Here is an 18,132-nt window from a genome sequence, read left to right as displayed (position 1 = left end):
AGCTGAAGATCAAACCACAAAACCCAAAGAAGCTTTAAGTCTGCTGGTTGTGTGATGAATGAATGAGGCTTTAGGTACTGTTTTACAAGTAACAAATTATTTCATTACTGATGTCCAGGTTCTGTCCTCTTTGTAGGAGCAACAGGGCAGAAAAACAAGTAGCATCTAAGGCGAGGCTATACCTTGCTATGCCTGAATATCTTATTAACATTAGGTAATAACATAGTAGTTAGGTTCTTGAGAAGAAAGATTGTTTTACTGTCTATGTTAGACCCTGTATCATGGCCAAGGATGGAGCTGGGCTGGTTTTACTAGGAGTGGAGTCTCCTGGCATGTATACTTTCCTCTGGATAAGCCGTTTTGCTTGTGTAGTGTCTACTAATTCAGTGTCTGTAATGTGTGTATCTTTGAAAAAGTTAAACACAAAGTATTATTTTTTTATGTTAAAAAAAAACAAACCCAAACCCAACTAAACAAAAAACAACCCAAAACAAACAAAGCCCACCAAAAAGCTAAAAAACCCACAATGCAAGTAATCCACGTGTTTGAGGACTTAAATATAGCTGATGAAAAATGGCGCTTCAGCATAACTGGACATTTTAAAAACTGTGTGTGTTTGCAGTTACTTCTGCACTGCCGTAGAGTTTAGAAGATGCACCTATGATTCCTCTCTCTGCAAGTCTGCTCTAATCTTATCTGGACAGATTCACCATTTACTTATTTTCCCCAAGGCTTTACACGTCTTTGATCCAATTATGTGATCTATTAATGTGAATGAATATATTGTGTGCTGTCTTTATCCTGCTATTGAAAAAGAAATTGTTTATGAAAAGTGTTCCATGTTTATAGCTCTCTGTCATGTTATAGATTTGGCATGCATCCACCTCATTGTCTTGGCAAGACAAGAATTAAACAAGAATGCATGTGCCCCAATGGGGAAAAGGATACATTAATTACTGTAGCTGAATGACATTGATTATAGCAATTAAGCTTTTTTTTTTCTTTAAAGAAAAATGTTTGAGGACAGAGCAGGAAAGACTAACATCTTCCATTCTACGTGATTGTGCTAACCCAATATTTTCTTGCTGTATTTTGAATGTAGTGGGGGGGGGAAAGCCCTCTTTCATAGTCAAATGACATTACTCTCTCTTCAAATGAGTTATGTATATAGCATGATGGAAGAAACAATATTCTTAAAATGCACTCTCTCTACTTTTTTCACCCTTTTTCCTCTTTCCTCTTCCCTTTCCTCAATTGTCAAGAGAAAAAATTAGGTACCTTTTGGGAACTAATAGCAGTCTTGCTCTATAAGCATTTTCTAGATTCAGAAAACCTTAGGAAACTGTCATGTTCAAGTTACTTTAGAATACGTTATCTGGGCTTTATTATTGGCAATGATTTCTGTCTAAGGTTAAATACTCCTAGCAGTTCTTGGTTTTTACTAACAGGAGCTACATTGTGTTACTCATGGGGGATTCTATATAAAGGAAACCATGTTTCCATGATAAAAAACTGATTTCCTTTAGAACGTGCAGTTCATAGGTGACAATTTTTAATGTGTTTTTAATAAACCGATTGTGGAAAGAAATAATTTTGCTTTACTGTGAATATTCCCTCAGGTGTGCTTCTTAAAATTGAGTTCTGGATTTAAGAATAAACTTATTTTATTTTGAAAGTAGAAAAAATTCTAATGAGCCAAGAGATTTATCTTCTATTTTTTTAGTATTATATACAACTTCACATGGTTTAAGCTTTTTCCTCAGTAAGTCTTGCAAGTCTTTTTTTACAGTTGCTTTTAAAAATTGCAGTGCTAATGTAAAATACCACCAGTTTTATTGCTTAGAATAGTTGCATTTTTTAAACAATTTTTAATCATCCCATGCATTTTGTCACATTGTGTATGAGTAGAGAATAATTTTTGCTCTCTTAAAATGTACTTTGGAAATTAATGAATTCTTACTTGTCATTGAAATGTGTAAAACCTCTTCAATAAATAAATGTGTATTCATGAAAAAATAGTGTGTAGATTTAATTGCTTAAGAGCAGCAGTGATGTGTACTGTAGGCTGCATTCATTTGACAGATCACACTTTAGAATACTGTTCAGTGTATGTTAGACAAATGAAACTGTTTTCTATCTGTCTCTGCTTATTCTTCACTTGGGATTAAAAAAAGGGGTGGGGAAATATGCAGAGTGCAGGGAATAAGTAGTAAAGTAAGGCTTGATGTGCTTAATATTAGCATATTCCTACAATACCAACATCTTATTTAATTTATCCAATTGTTATTATTTGTTTTCTGTATAAAAGGCTTAGCATCACCATTTTCTCTGGTGATAATCCCAAGTGCCTTCTATTTCAGGAAAGAATGCTATCTTCTTAAACAGGTAGAATTTCTCTTCTAGTGTTTGTTCCTTAATTAAAGTATCAATTGTCTGGATCTATGTGTTTAAATCTATGTTTCCTTTTGGTATTTGAAAATCCAGAAAACTATTGGTATGCTTCTTTTCAGGAATAGAGTCTGAAGACCTCATAGAAGAGTTGCTGTGTTGCCTCATCCAGCTCATTGTTGAAATTCCTCTCTTGTAAGTTGGCTTTTTTCTTTTTTTTTTCCAACCTCCTTGTATAAACTGAGCATTTGAAAGAATATAAAACTTAGAGTGATGTGGTTATAATGTATAAATACTCGTATTTGAATGCTCCATATGATGGTGCAGTACTGATAATGATAATCTGCTGCCAGTACCAGCCCTGAATATTCTGTTGGAAGAAGTACATGATCAGCATCTCACACCCAGTTCAAACCATCAACAGAAGTTATCCTGTTTTATTTTGTAGGAGCTTTGATGTTTGTTTCGGGTACCTCTGTCAGCACACAGTTACTGTGAACTTTTGGCTAGAAATGGTTGTGCTAATTGTACAGGGAAAGGTACATTGGAGGTGTCACTTCATCTCTGGGGGATGCAGCAAGGTGCAAACAAAAGTTCCTCTTCTGCAGTTGTGTGGGTTTTTGAACTGCATGTGCATTAAGTCAGTCATATGACTTATACTAATTTCTGAAATACCAGTGAATTGATGTCTGAAGAAGAGAGAAGAGAAATGAGTAAGTGGAATGTTTCTGTAGATCTCCAGATTTGTTTACGTGGCTTTTCTCATGCATCTGTTGTATTTGAGATATGTTGATTCCACATCCCATTGGAATGTGTCATGAAACATACTTCAGTATTATATGAAGGAGAACTTACTTTGTTCTTTGGAAATAAAAATGTTTTTCCACACCTGTCCTGATAAGTTTTAAGTTCTTTTTTTCCCCAAGATAAACTTTACCAAAGATAGCATTAGCAGTATCTTTTGTGTTAAATTGCATGTCTGTGCCTAAAATGTAGTGTCCCAATTAAAGCATCACAGCTTTGAGAAAGTTTCGGATTATCTATTATAGTGTAGTATATAGCTCTGCTGATAATTTAGTTTTTGTACTTCGGATTGTTCTTTTGGTTGGAAAGCTGACAAAGATGCAATAGTTCTTGAAACATTGCTCTCATTAAATACAACTCTGTCAACATTACATGAGGGTTTGGGTAGGTAGTGTGTAATGAATTAGTGATATGATTTAGAGCGTCATTCTGCAAAGCTTGTCAGGACTTCCTGGAACAGATACACTTTGTTTGGAGCAGATTAGAGGAAGTATGAAGGGGTGAAAGGACTGTGATATATGGGCAAGTTCATAAATCCTGCAGGGTTTTATTTTTCTTTCTTAGAAGTCCCAATGTGTGTGTGGAGTCCAATATCATTTATTCTGTCTTTCTGGCAGAAAAAGTTTTACAGGCATGATTGTTCTTAACCCTTTTCAACAAGTGAACCTGTCAGCATCTCTATTTCTGTGTGAATGTGGTTGCTGGGAATGGAAGTAGCTGTTGAAAGCACTTAGTTTACTATGTAATTTAATCATAATAATGGCTTACTAAAAAGAAGTTATAAAGCCTGTCTATAATCTTTAATATTCAGCTATATTGAAAACATAATCACTTTTCGTAAGAGAGAGATGTGGAAGGTTTGGTGTGTTTTGTTTGGGTTTTTTTGTTTTTTTGTTTTTTTTTTTTTTTCAAATAAGTTTTCTTAGCTAAATTTTTCCTGAAATAGCATGCTACTGAATTCTTAGTAAGATATTAACACTTACAAAAGCGTATATTATTGTCTTGTTTACCAGTATAATATGTTTAACAATCTGATAATGCCTTAATGATTTTATCCCCATATTATTGAAGGGGAAGTAGGGTAGGGGAAAGGAGATACAGAAGAACTTGCTTTCTCTAATACACAATCTAACTCTGTTCTTCATAAAGGTGTTATAAGGCTGAGACATTTTTGCTTACTGTAATATTAATTTTTTTTTTTCAGGAGAATGATCAGGATTATTTTAATAGTGAATTTACTTTTTACTTCCCTCCGTTTCCCTGATCAGATTTGCACTATAAATTCTTTCCCTACTCTATATTAAAGGAGTAGTTAATTTCTGTCTTTAGCTGGAATAAATCAAGAAAATGGCAAGCCTAGTATGTGAATTTTGGGAAGGAATAGATTGGCTGAGTAGAATACATGAAATATTCAAACTCGTAATGATTTCTGTAGCTGGACTTAGCATCACTTGCTAAAGGATATGCAGCTCTGGCAGCTTACAGTGGCACTGCTAAACAGAGTGTCTGTCTGTAAAGCTGCTATTAGAGATGAATTTTTGTTGTGACAGACCATAAAAATCTCCATGCTGAGCCTGTCTTTGAAGCATTATTCAGAATAGCAAAGTTTTTGTTAGTAGCATTCAATAGCCTTAACAGAGGATTGTTACAATTAGTGTGTCCCTTGGGTTCTGTAGATGCAGTTTCGTGAAGGAGTGGATACAGCTGGCAGCTGCTGTCTAAATATATTGCTTCTCTACACCCCAGTTTAAACTTCTTTTTTTTTTTTTTTCTCCTTCACTGAAATACTAAGATTATTTTTATAGCATGGAAGACCATCTCCGTGTCCAAAATGCAGGAGCAGAGGTACCTGGCAACAGTCCCACACTCGTTGCTTTTGAAATTGTTCTAAATGTCACGTCAGGTGCTTTTTGGTGAAAGCAGTACGCTTCAGAGATACTATAATTTTTTTCCCCCCTCTATATATATAATTTCAGATGTGCTATCTTTAATTTTTTTTTTTTTAAATGAGTTACTGAAGAGTGGACAGCATTTCTGGATGATGCTGTGTAGATACTGTTATGGAATAGTGAGAAATTTGTGATTATAACATAGATCCTATTATTCTTCACTGTTAAGTATCACGTGAAGATGTATATGTAAGATGACGGGTACTGTTGGGAGGAGAGCTTAGGATACCTGTGTGTGGTATTTTGCAGGCAGGTATGTAATCTTAACCCATGTTCCAGACTGACCAAGAGCAAGCATAAGACACTGGGCTTGGCACGGGCACAGAGTTCATGAAGGCTTGAGTCTTTCCTGAGCATGGGCAGAGCTTGCTCACCTCTGAGCTTGCTCTACTAGAAGCCTTGGCAGAATGAGCTCATGTCTGCCTACAGAATAACCTACAGACATACTTGGAAAATGCAGGTGGGCAGTCTAGCTCAAAATTAATAAGGAAGATGTGAGATGGGGAAGATGACAAATAGTAAGTTTGTAACCCACCTCTCCATATCCCTTACTGTGAAATATAACTGAAGAACCAAAATGTGTTAATTTTTTTGTTGGGAAAGGCTGCAGAGATGTACAGCAAAGCATATCTAGGAGTGTCTCATAATTGTCTACAATGAATTTAAGAAACTTTCTCAAAGTTAGTTTGTATTGGGAAAGGCAAATGTGCTTTAAGGCAGTTAACACTCAGCATAGCTAAAACAGGATGTAGTAGGGACCATGGGACTCTGCAGCATTGTGGCTCTGTATCTGAGAGTTATTAAAAAGAGATTGAATTACCCCTTTGAAAAAAAGGCTCTGCATTGTACAAAATGCCAAGGAAAAAGGTTTCACATTAACATTTAACTTTAAGAAATTTTATAGAAACTATAGCATTATTGCTTTTCAAGAATTAGACTTGTGCGGTCCCTTATAAACACTTGTGTTACGGTATGTTGATGTTTGATTTATGGCTCCCTTGGGTATGTTATGGATACTCTGCTTTTTCTTTGGTTTTGTTAATGTTAGTGTTCAAGTGTTCATTAATGATTAAAACTGCATAGTCAGCAAAAAGATGCAACTTCAGTATTTAATGGTATGCAGAAACTATTGCTAACATTTTGTTGCAAGATAGAGTTCCCAAAGCTTTAAATTATAAAGGCTTTCAGCAGCTTATTAAGAGCTGGTATACATAACTGAACATCTGGTTGTTATCAGTATGTTTTCACTTCATTAAAAACTATAAATGCATATGGAGGAAAAATGAAATGCTGTGATCTAGTTAAATCACTGTTAAGTAGCACTCTGTGGTGCCAGTAGAAGTTAGTTGATATTTCTATTATGTTCCATTATTTTCTGTAGGTACAATTGGTTTAGGTTGCAATCTTGGTTACTTTCAAATTTAAATGTTAACAATGTTTTGACTCATTTAAGAATGCTCGCTACATTTCCTGGGAGCTCAAAAGTTGAATGTAGGAAGAAGGGCGACATAATTGATTATAAAGCTCTACGGAATCATTGCAGTGTAGGAACAATGCCATGTACAGATGATGAGAAATGCTTAGGCTTTTTTTCCTTGCTAATTGTGAGTAGTGAAGAGGTTAAGAACTGTTTTCTCTTGTATTTCAGGAGTGTTGTATTTTAATTTTTTTTTTTGTTACTTTCAAAACAATAGGTCAGAATAGTGCTTTTTAGAAAAGAACTATTCAAGGAACTTTATTAAGACTGTAGTAGCTTCAGTATTTGAAGAGCTGTTTGATGTCAGCATTTTTGGCAACTTTGCCTAATCATTAAAGGGAAACTTTCATCTGTTAAAACTTAGGTTGAAGCTAGCAAAAATATCTGAACTGAAAGAGATTTGTATTGCTGCACTTTGAAGATCCTCAAAGTTTTAAGACTATTGTGCTCTGTGTAGGAGGGATCTGATGAGTATAAAGGGAGTTTTATTTGCTGCTGCACCTTGTGGTGGTGCAGCAAATAAAAAAAATATTTATTTGGAAGATTTTCTTCATCATTCTTATCTTTTTCTCTTTTCTGATGGCAGATGTGTGGCCTCTTAAGTGTCTAAAGGTCCTAAGCAGGAGAACCTTTATCTGTATCATGTATTCTTCTTTCTGTTCTAATTCTATTCTAATTTAGTTTTTATTTTAGACTTAGATCAGTGTTTCTCAATGACCTGTCTTTTCACTAGGCTAGCTTTAACTTACATTCAACTTGTAACAAACTTTCTAATCCCAGAGCATAGTATCAGAGATCTGTACTGTTTATTATACAACATGCTGTATGTTCAAGCTCCTAATAATATGCTTTCTCTGTTATGGTTTTCAGCCCTGTTTTCACAAAAGATATTGGATGCATCTTGAAAAACACCTGCTTGCTAGTATTTGGGTTTGATCTCTGGTCTAGGCAGCAAAGACACCTAGGCACTGAAGTCAAGCATATCTCTTTCTGGCACCTTAAGAGTTTGCAGACTGTTTCAAATCAGTGACAGCAACCAGGTGTCACATCCCACCTGGGGAGGAGGGGGAGGAGTGACAAAGATTCACAAATCCTCTCGGTGTGGATTAAGGTGGGCCAACACTCAAGGTCTGTACACAAACACCAGCTTTAATAGAAAGCTTCTATAGAGACAAACATTGAGTGCAAATATTCGATACCCGCCAACCCTCTCACGGTTATATCCACCCCAGCTATGCGGCTTTATGGAAAGTCAAGGTCGGCCATGCAGTACTTGACTACAATTTAACAACTTTAACAACTTAATCACCTTAGGAAAAGTGAAAGAGAGAGAGAGAAGGAAAAGAATCACCAGTCCTGGATCCAGCGTTGGTCCTGCCAACAGGGGTATTCGGTGGGAAAAAGAAGAGTGAGGTGAAGTGAAGGTTCTTATAGAGATGTTGATTCTGCGCAGGGTGCTCGGTGATAATAATTCCACAAGTCACGCACGCACAAGCACGGGCACGAGCACACCGTCATGCAGACTACACCACATTTATCAGGCTACGTGATTAGTATAAACCCGCCTAAATTTACACTTATTGGTTAGTGATTAACATTTCATACACTATTGGTTTACTGTATTTAAATTAGCCTCGCTTGCTATGTAAATCAGCACGCATGCTCCTTTCAGGTGTGGGGGGGGGCAAGTCTTTTCGGTCCTGACTTGAGTCGGTGGTCGTGATCTCCCCTCGCCGCATTTACCTTTCACCTCCTTTCTGCAGTTTTATCTTCTCCGGCCACCGTCCAGTCTTTGGTGCCAAGATGTTCACTTTTGTCGGCTTGTTAGCTCTTCTTCAAGGTTAGAGCCGTTAGTTTTCCACAGTTTGTTATCTTTTAGCTCCCTCCCAAATTCCTTTCCCAAGGCACAAGTGGTTAGTAGTTTTGCTAATTGGAAAATTACATCAGCGACCAGTCAGACCAGGAGGAGTGATACCAGGACTGTCCCCCAGGCAGTAGGTGTGGGGGAGAATAAGACGCTTCACAGACCGCGGGGGATGGGGCCGAGGCAAGGCCGCCCTATCTCCACAGGGCTCCCTCCCTCACCCTCACTCCAGGTACTGTCCGGTCCTGGGTCCTAGCGACCGTCGCTCTGCATTGTGGTTTTAGCACCCAGGCTGTTTGAGACATCTCGTTGTTTTGCACTAGCAGTTTTCTACACCAGGTTGACAGGAATAAGCCTTTTTTCTCCATTACCTAGACAAGCATGAGACTCGGAGATTATTGCTGCCACTACATCAAGATGACTCTGCCTTGAAACCAGTGGCTCACATTTGAGAAGTGGTATTACAGAGAGACTGTGGAGCAGGTTTGCCTTTCACACAGGCTGCACGGCTGGAACACAGGACGTGATTCCTGTGGTCTGGCTCTGTCCAGATCTCTGCAATGGTCTACAGTAGCTTTTTGAGCACCTGGGTCATCTTCTCTGTGGCTGCCTTTTCCCAAGGGTTGAAAGCTACAAAAGCCCAGTCATTTGAGCTGTCCATTTTTATGGGTGTTTGGACTGCTCTCTTGTGTTCTGTTGTTCAAAAGGTAAGGTCTTTCACTTAGATTTAGTGGCTATTACTAAAAAGATGTGTTGATATGAAAGGTAAATACAGAAGAATATAGATTCTCTGTGCAACATCTAAAAGTCCTAGACTTTTTCTAATATTTTTAATCTGTAGAGGGAAGAACTGAATGCCAGTGAGGTGAAAATGTACACAACCATGTAGTCTCAGATGGTTTAGGAACAGGTCTGAGAATAAAGGGTCTTCAATCTAACTGTCATTTTAATCCTTTAGATACTCCCTTTAGAGTATTTCCATCTTTGGTTGTTTTTTCACTTTCATTCTGTCTCCCAGTCAAGAATACCCAGTGTGGGGGAGATGCAGTAGGAAATGTCAGAGATGCTCTCTGCTTCCAGTTGGTGTTTCTTGAGTGCCCCTTTGGGACATCTCCCAAATGTTTGGAGTTAGCTGTAATGAGTATAGTGCATTATCGGCTGCCACGGTGCATATTTGCCATCGGTGGGTGTAAAATTAGGAGTGATTCCAAGAGGAAAGATTATGTTCACTTTGAGTTGTTGTACTTGTATCCTGAGACTGATAACCAGATATTCTTCTTGCTTTTCAGTTTTCAAAACTGATCCTATTCTCTGTGATGACTCCTCTTTCACCTTTCTGGTGGGCCCTCAGGAAGCAGGGAAATGAAACCTGGTTCCTGTATGACTTGAGAGTTTTTGTATGAATCAGCCCTTTTGGCAACTCTCCTAAATTAGAAAATGAGTTACCTTTTAATACTTGGAGTAGACAGCTCTGGGGGGGGAAGACCCATGTATGCTTTGGTACATTGCTCTATGAAGCCCACTTACTTGGGATGTGAGCTTTATCTGAGTTCTGTGGATTTTTTTTTTTGTCTGTTTTATAAGACACTTGGGAAGGAAAAAAAACCTCACAGAAACTCAAAACATCATACAGTTCTTTAGGTTTTCTGAAATAAATAGCTAAATAATTTTGACATGTAATTGATACATGAGTTCATTATTTCTAGTTTCCTCCTTATCTGCAAGCAAACAGTTTTCAGAGGAAGTTGGAGATCAGCATAAATTCCATGTAAAGTCATTCTATATGACTGATAGCTTTGAATAAAAAAAAAATCAAAACCAAAACCCCCTATTCTGTAGTCTCAATATAAATAAACAATATTTTCTTTCAAGTTAAGAGGTTCCTGGTAGTTCTTGTGACCCTTTAGAAATGCTTGAGTTTCAGAAAACTGTTCATTTGACCTTTGGTGGAGAAAATAATTTTGCTCTGAGGCTTTATCCTTGTGCTGATAAATTAAGGGTGACTGTAGCTGAGGGGTTACTCCAGATATCAGGACTCTGGTTGTGTTTATGTCAGAACAGATTTAATTTGAACAGATTCGACAGGTTGAATGGAATGTTTCTGAAGTTTAAATAATGTGCCCTAACTGGGTTTCGAATAGAAAGAAAATGAGAATAACTCACTAATTGGAGCTGCATGAATTTACCTTTCTCTCTATTTTTTTTTTTTCTTTCACGGTTATATAAGGGTATTGAAAGCAGATTCCCCCCCCCCCCCCAAATTGCTTAATACATTTTACAGTAACCTCTTTGTTTATTTCTTTACACTGAATCTTATAAAATAGACAAAAATTTTGTAACGTCTCCTCAGATTTGCTCTTCCACTTGTATGGTTTGTCAGAAAAATAAATAAATGAATGATTGAGATGGAGAAAAAGTATACTAGACTGAAATTTGTTTCCTCTCTGCAAAGTGACCCAGTTGTTTTGGATGTTGTAGCATATCACGAAGTGATATCATTCATCAACTCAGGGTTGGAGACATTATTCTTGTATTATCAGCCTTGGTAATGATAAGCTGCTGATTTTTTTTTCTTTTTCTATAGCTAAAAAGTGTTTTTTCCAAGCTGTTGTTTTTATTTTGATAGAAAAACATTTCTTAATTTTTTTTGCTGGTGGCTAAACTTCTAATAATCAATACATATAGGTCCTCCCTGCTTTGCTTGGAATGGATGTGGGTAGTGGATTGCAAAACATCACGGTTTTGGAGAGGGAGTGGGAGCTGTTCCTAGCTCAGCCTTGCTTCTGGCTGAGATGAATTTGCAGTGGAACCAGATCACAGTGTAACCTCTGGCCTGATCTAATTATCAGCATTTACACTGACTAACTTCCTCAGTAGTGGGCAAAAAGTCAGGTAACTCATGAAAACTAAAAGTAATTAAAACGTACTTGATGATTTTAAGGAAGAATGTTATTTAAGCAGTATGTCTCTTCCTGACGTATAACTTAAAATGTTACGGATTCAAATACCTAAATCATGTGTGAGAGGAAAAAAAAAACCAAACGATCAAAACCAGTAAGTCTGCATAACCTTCACTTTCAAAAACATTTTTGTATCGGAGGTAGTGTGGTTGTGTGGACTGTGATCCAGGAAATTGTGATTCCAGTTTGTTCTTGACTTTGAGCAAATAACTAGCAAGCTCTTTGCTCAAACTCTGGCCTAGAGCTACTGCAGAAGAGCTTAACTTTAAGCTGTATATACACTGTGATGCATGAAACTCTTCTTCCTCATGTTTTACAGTAATGCATGTTATTTACAGCATTTCTAGCAGCACACTTGAGAATATTGAAATAATTGAGTGTGCTAAAAATCAGACTGATTTCTTCTAAATTAAATCCTCTTCGTTTTGGTAAGGACCACACCAGTTCTGATCCTGACACTAATGAAGAGTTTTGTGCCAGCCAGTCTTTTCTGTGGTTAATTTATTTTGTTTCAAGAGACACTGCACTGTAGTTTTCAAGTCGTCATTATTTGAAAGAGCACTTAGTTTTATGTTTATACTTATTTTAACTGCTAAGAATAAGATTTTTGGAAGGTGACATTGTAACAAAGAAAAACTTAGCATCAATGCTTAAACATACATTGATGCTGATTTTTTTAATTTTTATTTTGAATAGAGATACTATAAAAATCTTTGAATTTGAGAAGTATAAATAGATTTTGAATTTCCAGTAGGTCCCAGGTCAAAAAACCTTGATAATTGATGCTGGACACCTGTTGTAACTTAATGATATTGGATTGTGAAGCATACTGTGGAAATTAAATAGTAATAGTGGGGGAAACATTAAAAGTACTTAATAACAATCTTTCTAATGGATTACAGGATGGTACTGTTGCACCAAATGAAGTATCTCCTTACTTTTGGAGGAGGTAAAAATGGTCTTTGGTTGAATGCAGGAATGATACTGGTTCATGTCCAAGTTATTTCATTGTGTTTTAAAAGGTTTCTTGTAGTCTGCAATTTATTACTGCTTAAGGAGGCAAACGCCCTTTTTAAAAATAAGATATGTAACAAGGTCATTACAGGCAGAGGTGGGAACAGAAAGCACAAGATATCCCAAATAGTAGATCTCTCTCATCCCATTTTGCTGCACAGCCTTTCCTAATTAACCTTAACTTAATGAGCTTTGCTAAACTATCTAGTGTCAGTATTTAATCATTAAAGCACATTCTTTGGGATTGGCCATAATATCTTGAAACTTTAGACTTAACTGTTACCTCAAAAATACCATTTAAAACTGAACAACTTGATATCCTGAGCATTTCTTACACTTAAACTAGCATTTATGTGTGTTATTACTTTCTTAGGGATCCACTTTTCCTGGCAGATGGAGCTGTGTTTGGCTAGCTGGACATTCCCCTGACTTAGCATGATGGTTCTGTGACAATTTTATTTAACAGGACAAAGGAAACACTTTTGAGATATAGAAACACTTTTGAGATATATTTATTATTTTGAGTGAAATGTAGTCTGAAAACTGGAGCTGGAATGTTCTGGGCAATACCTCAGTGTTTTTACATTGTCTTGTCTTTTGGCATATAAAAAAAAAATGGTTATGTCTAAGACAAACAACCCATTGTTGGTATGAAGTGATTCTGGGTTTTTTGAATTTGTTGTTTACGTGTTCCCAATTGAAACTTGCTGTGCTATGCTAAACAGTGTATAACCTCAGGTGAAGCTACCAAGTGTTCTTGGAAGTCAGTTTGTAAGCAAACCCAGTAGATTAATCTTTATAAATGTTCCCTTTTTTTTTTTTTTTCCTGCAGAGATATTACATACAGCATTTCCTTGGAAGCTATGACAACTCTCATCGTCTTCCTTTCCTGCCAATTATTCCACAAAGAAATTCTACGAGAGTGCATCATTCACAAATACCTGATGCATGGTCAATGGTATGTTGTGTTCTGGGGTGGTACCTAATGGCAAAGCAAATGCTTCTGATGGCTTGTTTAGACTGTTTGTACTTGAAAACAAAAGACAGCGAAATATATTTTGATAGAAAACTTGTTCTGCTCAAAAGAAAACAGAACACAAAAGCAAACATCTGTAAAGACTGTTGGAAGGTTTCAAGTTTAAATCTCATGGCACTGACTTCAGTAAAACTATTTGAAACCATTTTCACTTTTTGAGGGTAATTTCATTAATTTAAAACAGCTTTTACTTTTCAGGATGCTTTATTTTTATTCAGCTATGGGTCTTTTTCCTGTAGCATTGCAGTCTAGAGAACATGTGTACCTCAGAAATGCTAATCATACTTCTTGTGATACAAATAAATAGCCCCTTGAAAGATTGCACATATGTGCTATGTTGAGTTTTAAGCTGCAATAGTGGAAATACTTAGCAGGTGGTAAACTTGGTTGTATGAGTAATACCACTTGTTCTGGTGAGTCAGTTTTGTTTAAATGCTTTGTCATGGTGGCTTTTACGCATTTTGGTCAGGCTACCATTCATCCTCTTTCAACTTTAAATTCCATGCGGGCAGATTTTTGGGAAGTGTACCTATTTTCCAGTTTTTGGAAACTTCTACTAGATATAAGAGAGAGGTACTGCTCCGGGGTGGCATGCAGGGAAAGGAGGGAGGCTCAGCTTGGCTTTGGGCAGAGGGAGCACAGGGCAGACTTCAGCCTGAAACTGCAGCACGGTAGAGGCAGAGCCTCAGTATTTGTGGGGTTTGGTGGTACTTCAGTCTCTGGACCAAAGGAAGTGAGGGTTTGGGGCAAAATGGGGAATGTTTGGGGGAAAAAGGCAGTATGTGGTCTAAGTGATCTGAGTTGGGAATAGCAGGTACCTGGCCTCTGGAGAGAGAGGGGTGGGAATTTGGTGGCTGGGAATCTAGGGCAATGTGAAGAGTTGGAGAATGGGAACCAACTGTGGAAATCCTTCTCTGTTTTGGAAATATTGTAACCTTTTATTTAAATCTGACAAATTTTACGTGCATTTGTCAAAATCATTGATGTGAGGTCAGATGTTTCATTGGTCTTTGCAAATTGGCTTCAGCCCTGCACACAGACAAAATATTATGGGGGGGTGGAGAAATACTGTTGTTACCTGTTCTATGTAACTAAAGCATGGAGCAATAAACAAATATAATGTTTCTTTCCCTTGCATAAATATTTTTCCAGTTGTGTCTTGAGGTAAAAGAATACAATGATTCCACAAGTTAAATGATTGATTTAAAAGTAGTATTGAAAAAAGAAAGCAAAAAATAGTTTCCATGATCCTGCTGTTGAAGGTGCTCCTGCAGAGCCCTGTTGAAGTCGATGCAGCTTTGCATGGGCAAGACCTTGGCATTCTTTCCCTTTCCAGTCTGCTGAAGACTGGGAGAGTTACTGTCCATGTTTAATGCAAAACACCAGCCGTTGCACCCTGCCTGGGCTTTGTTGTGCCAAATTTTGCAAGTTGAGTCAACTAAAGCTGTTTTCTTTTCAGTCTCCCATATACCAGCAGACTTGTGAAAACTTTACTATATAATTTCATTAGACAAGAAAGAAGCCCTCCTCCAGAGACCCATGTCTTTCAGCAGCAAACAGATGGAGGAGGACTACTTTATGGAATTGCATCTGGGGTGGCAAGTGAGTCTTATTTCCTATAAACTATACTTCAAACCTTATGAAGTATTGCCTTCTATGTGACCTCTCTTATAAAGACACCTGTAGCCCATTTCTTTTTCAACAAGTGATACCGGTGTGCATGCTCAGTATAGAAAAATTGTCCACAGGCCTGCTTGGATTCTAATCATAGACAGTCCATCTCAAGATGTATTAGAATCTGAAGCAATTGTATCTGCAGGCACTGCAGGGATACCTTCCCTGCAGGACAGCACATGGTAAAAGTAGCAGTTAGTCCATTTTTTTTGCTTTTGTTGATACTTTTTTAATAATAAAGCAAGTGGTGACTAGCTTGATAATTCTTCAAGTTAGTTAAAATGTTGTAAGAAATACTTTTATGTGCATATTTTATTCTTTATGATTACTCAGTGGATATGGTGACGTGTTCTGTGGTTCTGCTTGAGCAGAAGGTTGGACTAGGTGGTCCTCAAGAGGTCCCTTCCACTCTCAAGGATTCTGTGATGTAAGAGAGTGTCATAGGTAGGAATTTTTGTAACATATTGTAGTGTATGCCTTTCCCAGTAGGTTGACTAATGATTTTTCCTGAATAGTATGACTAGATTCTGACCTTTTGTGGGTGGACTGTTTGCTATAGAGAGATATTGCCTGAAGAATATGAAAGACTTGATGACCTTTTTTGTTAAGAAAAGGTTTCTCATGTTTGTTATACTATATACTGTGTTTTGGTTGGTGGTTGCTTTCTTTCCCACACCAGATGTGTTTTATTGGTGTGTGTATTACACACAAAAATTCTTCTTAAAGGTTTTTCTTTTCCATATAATAAGAATAAAATACAATATATTGCTAACAGTAATGGTATATGTTATTTTCTTTTCCCGATAAACTAAATAACACTTTGCAAGTCAGTTGCTGTTAAAACTGATACTATTTATTTTGCTCTTTTGTGAAATCCATTCACTGGCAGCATCCCTAGGGGATATTAAAGTTCAGGCCACGAGTGGTCTGCCAGAAAATATTTTAGTCTGTGACAGTGTGTGTGGATCTCTTCATGGAGGCAGTAAAAGAGCATGTCTCTATAATTTGGTGCAGCATAGCCTAAATACATTGCTGCTGCTGTGTAAGATGAGGTTACACACAGCTCAATGTGCTGCTGGAACATGCATCTCCTTTCTGGTTTCCAGTTTACATGCTCAAGAGTGGACCACTGCCATGTTTGGGTTGTGCCCATAATGTAAATGCATCAGAAAACAGTTGCTTGTCTTGCAGTTTATTTAAACAGAGAAATTAATTAAATTGTTTCCTACAACGTTTTTATTCAAGAGTCCCAACAGGTACATTCTCTTCCTTCTTTTCAATTGCTAGAGAAAATTGCTCTTAAAACGTTTTTCCGAAGCAGTTTTCAGTATGTGGTTTGTACTTTTGCTTGTGACTGGAGAGCAGTTCTCACTGCGTATTTTGATACCTCTACTTACCTGATGGTTCTAATCTCCTCTCTAGTCACGCATGAGTATCTTTCTGCCTTAGTGCTGCTACGGGCAAAATAGCTTTTTTTTTTTCTTCTTCTGGTTACTTGATTGATTTGTAAAGTCCATCCAAATTGCCACCACTCCTGCCTTCCTCTGTAGCTTCTCTGATATCATATCCCCCATGACTTTTTACTGCTTCTATATTGAGTTTTCATTTCTTAATGCAAACTCTTAAGGTTTCAGCTTACGTCTGTTCTTGTCTCTTCCTACACTTCCACCCCCTTCACTCCTCTTGAACTGTTCTCTGAACTCTCTTGGCATACTCCTATGCTTATTTTGTTGCTTCTTTCATGAGTACCTGAAGTGCCATCTCTTCTCCCAGTGAATTAAGTATCTTCATTAAAGCTTTAAGTAAAAGAGCCTTTATAAACAGCTTTTTAATGACCTGCCTGGGAAAGGGGAAAAAATAAGTACCACATCCTGTTAGAAAATTGAAATATTTTTTTCTGTTTGTTCAGTTGGTTAATGTTTTTGTGTCCGATTATTTGCCTGTATACGATGTTGGACTATAGATGAAACTTGGACACAATAGAATTGGTAAATGGCATATTTGCCTATCTGTAATATCTCTGAATTAACCCTTTGCAATCCTTTGTTTTATATAGCATCAGGTGCACAGGTAGTGTAACACAAATTAGAAGACCAACATAAACTGATAATCTGTTATGGAACAGAAGCAAGTTTTGAGCAATGAGCAGATGTGGAAAACTTAGATGTGATTTCTGTATTGTTTTATTTTTATGTATTTTTTGGTAGTCTTTTAAGAATTGAAAGAATCTTTTAAAATACCACATAATAGTTAAAATAAGTTTACTGGAAATAGTCTAAATATAATCTATTTAGGATGAAAGGATATAAGAGCCTGGTTTTAAAAAATAATTTATTTTTCATATGGGAAACATTCGATGCCTAAGATAATTATTGTACTTGTTAATTTGAAATTATTTAACTTGATACCACAGTCATCTATGTTACCATGTATTACAGTTATGCATATTTTGTAGGGTCACTTGCACAGCAGCAATAGATCAACAAACTCTTGTAAGCACTGTATTTTAGAAAATCCACCCCCTTTCCTTGTGATTCAGCAGCAGTGATAATTATACACCATATGTAGGCAGAAGTTTACTCCCCTTTCCCCACAGTTAACCTTCTCCTGCTTCACTAGCCTGTTTTTTTTTTCCTCTCATGAGCCTCACTTAACCCTGAAAACCATACAGCCAATATCCCTCCACACTTCAGATTACTTCTCCCTTGGTTTTGGCCCTCTGACTGTGTGTAAGTACTTTTCTCCATCCTGTATATGAAATACCTTGGTTAGAATTGTATTGCCAATTATGTTATTCTCCAGTAGTTAAATAAACAGCTGTGGGTTTGGAATGAGGAGGGGAATAATGATATTTTAGTTTTGTAACTTCATAAAAGGATATTCTTAGATGCTGGAGTCAACTTTGCTTTGTCTTTGCAGTCTTTTTGTAGGTGTGCAAAATAATTGTAAAGTGTTGCTAGATCTGA

At 37.0% G+C, this 18,132-nt stretch overlaps 1 protein-coding gene across 1 annotated transcript in view; it reads left to right on the top strand.

Moving 5' to 3' along the window:
• DYM (dymeclin) overlaps window positions 1–18,132 on the top strand; it is a 260,986-nt gene that overhangs the window by 21,587 nt on the left and 221,267 nt on the right. The window contains 4 exon segments of the mRNA XM_087760268.1: window positions 2,511–2,583; window positions 13,289–13,414; window positions 14,952–15,094; window positions 15,500–15,593. Of these exon segments, the coding sequence (XP_087616394.1) occupies window positions 2,511–2,583; window positions 13,289–13,414; window positions 14,952–15,094; window positions 15,500–15,593 (436 nt within the window).

The sequence above is a fragment of the Nipponia nippon genome, unplaced genomic scaffold (genome assembly GCF_047370975.1).
Source record: "Nipponia nippon isolate SJK-2023a ecotype South Korea unplaced genomic scaffold, ASM4737097v1 scaffold_22, whole genome shotgun sequence".
Classification (NCBI taxonomy): domain Eukaryota; kingdom Metazoa; phylum Chordata; class Aves; order Pelecaniformes; family Threskiornithidae; genus Nipponia; species Nipponia nippon.
The sequence above is the reverse complement of the archived record's forward strand: the minus strand, read 5'-3'. Positions and strand labels throughout refer to the sequence as shown.